The 8,092-nt window shown below is 35.8% G+C and overlaps 1 protein-coding gene across 1 annotated transcript in view; it reads right to left on the bottom strand.

The window, feature by feature from the left end:
• Positions 1–8,092, bottom strand: part of LOC107561620 (ras GTPase-activating-like protein IQGAP1) — a 71,089-nt gene that overhangs the window by 55,615 nt on the left and 7,382 nt on the right. Inside the window, exon 2 of the mRNA XM_016246093.1 lies at positions 2,894–2,993. Coding sequence (XP_016101579.1) covers positions 2,894–2,993 — 100 coding nt within the window. The remainder of the gene's footprint in view (positions 1–2,893; positions 2,994–8,092) is intronic.

The raw sequence follows: 8,092 nt of genomic DNA, 5'->3' as shown, positions 1-8,092 counted from the left end.
TTTTGAAACAGACCATTTATTAAAAAGTTATGCACTTTATGCTATCATTATGCTCACCAGTACTGCATATATTTGATAAAAAATACAGTGAAAACAGTTATATTGTAAAATATAATTGCAGTTTAAAATAAATGGTTTCTATTTTAATATATTTTATAGCTGACTTTTCAGCAGACATTGCTCCAGTCTTCAGTGTCACATGATCCTTCAGAAATCATTCTAATATGCTGATTTGCTGCTCAAGTAACGTTTCTTATTATCAATGTTGAAAACAGTTGTGCCGTTTACATTTTTTGTGGAAACTGTCAGACATATCATTTCCATTTTTCCGTACTTGGCAGACAAAGCAGACAAGTAGCAACAGTACTACCTGGAAAGATTAGAAGGAAAAAATGTTACTGAAACATTAAAAGTAAACTATAAAAATAGTCTCTTATCTCGACTCAGGGAAAGAAAAATATAAGCTCTGAAAAAGGAGACAATTGTATAAAGCCTAATTAACATCTTAACCAAAATACTCTTGGACGTATCATAGACATGTTGCTCACACATTACTCTTGTGACTAATGCGCTTTAGGGCATCACACAATGACAAAATTAGAAATGGAAAAAGTTTCACATACTCCCTCACATTCTTTCATGCTTTCATCAGATGTGGGTCAAGTTCCCAGTGATACAAATGACTGCTGATGCATTTAACTGCGCTCTGCGTCTTAACAGCAAAACGAGACCCAGCCCTCACAACTGGAAATGTTCTAGCCATGCACACAATATGCCTGGTTTATAATCTGAACATACACTAATGTTCAAAAGTTTAGGGTCAAGAAGAATTTTTTAAAATACATTAATATTTTACATTAAATTGATCAAAAGTGACAGTAAAGTTACAAAAGATTTACAATTAGAGGATTAGTTCACTTCTGAATTAAAATTTCCTCATCATTTTCTCACCCCCATGTCATCCAAGATGTTCATGTCTTTCTTCTTCAGTCGAAAAGAAATTAAGATTTTTGAGGAAAACATTCCAGGGTTTTTCTCTATATAGTGGACTTCAGTGGGGTTCACTGGGTGGAAGGTCCAACTTGCAGCTTCAGTGCAGCTTCAAAGTGTTCTACACGATCCCAGACGAGGAAGAAGGGTCTTATCTAGCGAAACGATGCAATTTATATACTTTTTAACCTCAAACGCTCATCTTGTCGAATTCTGCGTGAACTCTGTGCATTCCGGTTCATGACAGTTAGGGTATATCGAAAAACTCCCATCTCATTTTCTCCTCCAACTTCAAAATCGTTCTAAATCATCCTATATCACCGTTTTACTGTTTTTTTGTAAAGGGCGTTTGACCTTCTTTGCACGTTCACTTTGTAAACACTGGGTCGGTACTTCTGCAGCGATGTAGGACGATTTTGAAGTTGGAGGAGAAAATGAGATGGGAGTTTTTGGAACTGTTTCGAATGGGACTGCACAGAGTACGCATGCACATTTTTCTTTCTTTTTTAGAAAATGACCGATCGTTTCACTAGATAAGACCCTTCTTCCTCGTCTGGGATCGTGTAGAACACTTTGAAGCTGCACTGAAGCTGCAAGTTGGACCTTCCACCCAGTGAACCCCACTGAAGTCCACTATATAGAGAAAAACCCTGGACTGTTTTCCTCAAAAACCTTAATTTCTTTTCGACTGAAGAAGAAAGACATGAACATCTTGGATGACATGGGGGTGAGAAAATTATGAGGAAATTTTAATTCAGAAGTGAACTAATCCTTTAATGCTGTTCTTTTGAATGTTCTATTCATCAAAGATCCTGCAATAAAAATGTATCACAGTTTCCACAAAAATATGAACCAGCATAACTGTTTTCAACATTGATAATAATAAATTTCATGCGCAGCAAATCAGCATATTAGAATGATTTCTGAAGGATCATTTGAAAACTCAAATTTCCGAAAATTCAACTTTGCCATCACATGAATAAATTACTTTTAAAAATATAATCATATACACAACAGTTCTTTTGAATTGTAATAACATTTTCACAATATTACAGCATAAGAGATTCTGTCAAAAACATTTAAAAATCTTACTGACCCTAAACTTTTGAACAGTAGTGCACACATTGAAGTAAATCATAAACATACTAAAAAAAATACATACATTTATTTCCTATATATATGAATTGCTTCCATAAATGTTGCATTCTGGTAGCTCATTGAGAAGTGACTGGTTTCAAATGTTTAATTTCTTAGAATCATATTGGGACAATTAACATTAAAATTCATTATTTCAATTTAATATTAGTGATGTTTTGGCCCTTTTTTTTAAACTAAAGGGTGTCAGGGCTGTGGCACATTCTCCTGACACACAATTTAGATTTATTGAGATTTTAAAATTGTTTATAATAATTTATTTAATAATTAAAACTGAATAAATAAGCTTTCCATTGATGTATGGTTTGTTATGATAGGACAATATTTGGCCAAGATACAACTATTTGAAATCTGGAATCTGAGGGTGCAAAAAAATCTATCGTCTTTAAAGTTGTCCAAATGAAGTTCTTAGCAATGCATATTGCTAATCAAAAAATAAGTTTTGATATCTTCATGGATATTTCCAGTGTCACATTATGCAATTTCAAGTGTCTGTGAAAGGTTTGTAAGCTTATTTATTTTGCCATCCTGGTAAAAACAATATTGACTGATCACAAATAGACTACAGTATCACATTATACTGATAAGTTATCACACTGTGAGCACAGCCACATGCTAGGCAGGATCACCTCTGAATTAGGCATACTCAAGTTCATGTTCATAAGGGGTCTTCAACCTTTTTCAGGAGAAGGACCCTAAGCATAGTCCATCTGACTCATTTGGGTGAAATATATATACTTTGACTCACTGTTTGGCTTCCTCTAGGTGACAAAGGTATTCATAAGCAATATTCTGCCTCCTCCTCTCATCCATTTCTTCTGCCGACAGCCTCTCATCGTCCACAATGGCTGTAGGATAAACAAAGGAAAATAACAGTTGGACAATGCAACACCCGATATCAAGAATAGAGGTTATTTTTCCATAATGTTGGAATAACACATCAGAACACTGAGCATGACATTTTCCTCTCCTGGTTAATTTAGGTAACTGTAGCATAGCCAACTCAACTACCACTAGACTCTCCAGTTACAAACTATGACAAAAGGCAATGAATGAATACGACAGCATATAGCCAAGTTCCATTCTTCTAATTATATTTTATTCAGACTCTATGTGTTTCAGACTGCTTTTGATTTAAAGTCACACTGGAATCGCCTTTCAGTAGCATGAACTGGAAAAAGTGCTTAAGCAATTTGAAATGAAGGAATGAAGTGAATCGCACTGAATTTGCGTGTATGCTTGAGTAATTTTCCACAATAAACAGTACACGTGTGCAGAAATAATCAGCATCTCTTTCATCGCTGTCAGCGGTACGTGAAATCATTAAAAAACTGGCCTTTATGTGATTGCTGCTACATTACTTCTCGGCCACATCTTCACAAGACTGCCAAGTTCAACGCAATCGCTTTATTTCTGGTTAAGTAGCTGGAATCACCTTACATATGACTTAAGCTGGTCACAAGAAGTTGTTGATCAGTCATTTGATGTAACTGGGCCAAAGAAACGATTGATGACATGCCATTAACTGTCCTTTCTCTCAAAAAGATTTTGGACATTTAATTCACATGTGGAATGGCATTGCATTAGATGCAATTATCAAAATCAAGTGCCATCTGCAAACAATTGATGCTAGAGTTCTTCATAAAACTAACTTTGCTAATATAGTTTTGCAATGCAATGCCAATGATTTTTAAATAACTTGTCCCAAAGTGATTATAGTGGATGTGGACTCAAGTTCACACAGGTGTCCAATTAGAGTTTATCACATTAACTACAAATTATTGACATCTCATAACAGTTTTGCTGCTTAACCCTTAAATGAATGGATGTTTCACCAATCATTATTACATATTCGGGTCTTTAGTGACCCCGACCTATAGACCAATTATAGGTTTGTAAACATTCAGGATGCGCGAGCATCATGGTTGCAGAAAACTCAGGAGAGATAGCCTTTACGTCCAGAGAACTTAATGGATAGGGTACAAAATAGTTAGGTTTAAAAAGATTATAAATTCTATTGAATAGATGTCATTTTCAAAATGTTCTCCGCACATTACAAGCGCTTGTCACCCAGCGATAAGCACTGTTATTCAACAAAATTGACGTTAGAGAGTGGGATAGTCTTACAGATACGAAACAGGGATGACGTTTTTGTGGGCGGAACCTATCTGGAGGCAGAAAATGACGGTTTTCAAGTGGCAGTCTATGGAGCCATGGAATAAAAGAATAAAAAAAAAGGTAAATTTGATTTTATATTTCAAAATTCTGACTTTATTCTCGCAATTCCGAGATTATATCGCACAATTCTAATAAGGAGAAACAACTCGTCATTCTCTCTTTTCCCCTCGGCTCTTCTGGCTTTTTTCCCTCAGATTTGACAAACTCACTATTTTTGAGTTAAGTCGAGTTATAAAGTCCGAATTAGGAGACTTGCATTTGCGAGAAAAAAAGTCAGAATTGTGAGATAAAATAAATAAATGTTATGTAAAAATGTTAATAGTAAGGTTTAAATAGTATTTCTAATAGGAAGGTTTAAATCATATTTCATGCTGTAACTGTAGGGCTAATACAATACGTCTGTCATGAATTCGGTCCATGGACTTCCGTTTATTCACCACCAGAGGTCACCCTTTCCATTACATTGACTCTCGTACAACACAAACTGTTGCATAGCACCCCGGACTACATATCCCATCATTCATTGCACGGTTTGCACACTGCACTGACTGCACTCATTGCACACAGCTGTTTCTTATCACCTCACTCACTATATAACACCCACTCAAACCACCATTCTCTGCTGAGTATTGTTTAGCCTGTACTCCTTTCCGAGTCTCCGTGTTTTGCCTTGCCTGTTTTTGCGGTTTCTGATCTTTACCTGTTTTTCTGGATTTCTCCCTCTCGTCTCGCCCCTGTGATTCTGTCTGCCGATCGGTGACCTACGCTAGCCCTAGGACTATTCTTATGTTTTTGCCCGCCATATACCTGTTTGCCATTGTTCGACCCTGCCTGTTATACCACGTCTCTTTAATAAAAGCTTGCAGATGGATCCACACGTCTCACGTCTCGTCAGCCCCGTTACAACGTCCCCTATGAACAGCATATGTGAATATTATGTAGACCTATTGTTTAAATCGAATTTATGCTTTAAAAGTAGAGTAATCATAACACTTTTCATCCATAGTATGTCCATTTAAACGTCTGCGTTTAGCTTCAAATGGCTTATTTGACGACAGTATTCTATAAAAATTATTTGCATTCCGATCTTGACATCAAAATGCACAAAAAAAAATTTTCTTTATTCCATGGATTTTACCCATTTATCTCCACTTTGTTCCCAGTGTTTTTCTGCAACCACTGTGCGCGCGCAGCTGCAAGTGACGTAACTGTGACGTCTACTCTGAATTGGTCTATATATCCGACATGGATGGATCTCTAATTGCTGCAATAGCGTAATTCTCCTGATATTTTAATAACAGTTACAAAAGAATAAAATAAAGCTTATTACCTTTTGAAACTTAGAAGGGTTCAATTTGAGCAGATTATTTTACCATCACTGTCATCGTCAGAGTACATTTCCACAGTACATTCAGCATCTGGCTCATATTCGCAATCTCAAACATATTCTCAAAACTACCATTTTCAATGACTTCAAAATCAGTATTTTGATCGTTCACAGCTTATTCACCATATCCACAATCAAATGACAGTGACACATATATTTCATTGTGTACAGTAATTGCTCTGCAGTAAAGCCATTTTCTTGATATTCTTTTGTTTAATGCCTGCGGTAATTATGAGTGAAACATCACATCATCATTGTCTATCAAACAGTGCAGAGGAATAAATGTGAACTGCACTCACTGAGCCACCAGATATTTAATTATTGTTGCGCAGGAAAATATACTTACACTTAGGGTTGGGAATCGAAAATCAATTTCAATTCCAGAATCGGATACTTAAGGTCAGGAATCGGATACTTGCTGTCAAATTAAAATTTCGATTCCGCCTATTGATTCCTATGCGCTTTTTTTTCTTAATTTGTGAGGACCTGACCTAGCGATCTGCCTGGACCTTGCTCGCTATTCTAAGCGCTCCAAAGTTTGGCTACATTTGTGATCAGAAGCCAAAAAAGCTAAGTATAATACAATAGTTAAATGTGCAAGAGAGGTGTCACCACAACATGACAAAGCACTTTAATTTAATAGATCGTTAAAGATCGCGAACACGTTTCAAACACCAACGTGATTCTATTCCTAAATGACAATGATTCGTCTATTTCATTCCTCAACCTTTGTGCGATCAATGTTGTGATCACTTGGTTCGTCCGTGTAGCATACGATCACACCAGTGTGATCTGAACATTTACATTTGCATTTGCGCTGCCATTGACCTAAAGAGCAGCTGCTGTCATGAATGAAACAGCTTCACAGTCTTTTCAAACACACAGTATCATTATTTCTGTCAGGACCACTATCGTCAAAGATGATTGACAATTAGCATACAGTTTGGATTGGCGGTATGGTTCTTTTCTGGGCAAGAACTCCCTGCGCATCCATGCAGCCTATATGGATGAGAGCAGCGATAACCCCCCCAGGGTAAACAGAACATAACCAACATAAATGTATTGCAGATATCGTTAAAGTTCAATAATGTTATGTACACATTTTAGAATTAGTCTGATTCAAAGGAGAATCAGAAGGCTGAATCCTGACTGACAGAGGAGGAGTTGGGGATGGAGAAGGGTAATTAGCTATTGAGCAATGCGAAAACTGCTGATAATACTGAGGGACCTTATATATGAATGCTTAGATAGGTGTCGTATTCCCATAGGTTGATGGGGATCAGCTGAGAGTCAGCTGATGCGAGATTGACTAACGTGACCTGCCAGAACTAACGCTACGCTAGAGTTCTGTTACAAACATTCAAATCACAGAAGTACTGGGATAAAAGTTTATAGTTCAGATATAAACTCTGATGTGTACGGTAGCGATTAAAATAGAGTAAATCACCTTTTGAAAGTAATTTGACACTTCAAATGAAGATTTATCGATTACATTGTTAAGCCAGTAGGTGACGAAAAGTGGCTAAAATGTATTTGTCTTTGAATCATGCAAAAGATTTGTTCAAGAATGTTGATTCATCCAGTAATGAAACAGGTACATCTTGAGTGAGTCATTTAATCATTCATTCATAAATGACAAGTGATTTTGTTTAGTTGTCTAATGTTTTTTTCTTCAGAATCATGAGAGAACCACAACTTCTATTGGGGAAGAAAAAAGAAAAAGAAAAAGAAAAAAAACTAAATTTATCCAGAATCATTCAGTTCTATTTTGCACACAAACAGCTCTTAAAGAGTCCAGTTTTTATGTAGCCTGTTGATTTTTTGTTCGTGGTATTCAGCTGCAACTAAATGGTTTGCAAAAAAGAGACACATGATAGATGTTTCATATCATTATTTAATCACATAATTTCTTTAATGTTAAGAAATTATTATTTCAAGACATGTAAAGCATTTTGGCTCATTTATGTGGGCCATCCCAAGCATGGTTGCAATGTGTTCATTGTCAAACTCCAAAATCAGATTATTTTTAATTCTTAAAAAACGCCATTATTTTATTTTAAATAAATAATTATTTTATTTTATTGACAAAATATTTTAGTTTGTCTTGTGTATTTTTTTTATTCAATCAGATAACATTTTAAGCTGTTATATGGTCATGTTACAACGTGCCCCTCAGATGTTACAATGTACCCCACCTACGGGGCATGTTGTCACATTTCACTTCCATTTTTTGAGAGTAAATAAAGAAAACCGTATACACTGTAATCATGAAACAAAGTGACATATTTGTGCTAGACAAGTGTGAAATTACTGTGGATAAAAAAATTATACTCTGAACCCCATGTGGATTTACACAAACTGAGAAAGTCAAAAAGTGTTACT

This window comes from Sinocyclocheilus grahami, unplaced genomic scaffold, assembly GCF_001515645.1.
Source record: "Sinocyclocheilus grahami isolate Dianchi unplaced genomic scaffold, SAMN03320097.WGS_v1.1 scaffold784.1, whole genome shotgun sequence".
Classification (NCBI taxonomy): domain Eukaryota; kingdom Metazoa; phylum Chordata; class Actinopteri; order Cypriniformes; family Cyprinidae; genus Sinocyclocheilus; species Sinocyclocheilus grahami.
The sequence above is the reverse complement of the archived record's forward strand: the minus strand, read 5'-3'. Positions and strand labels throughout refer to the sequence as shown.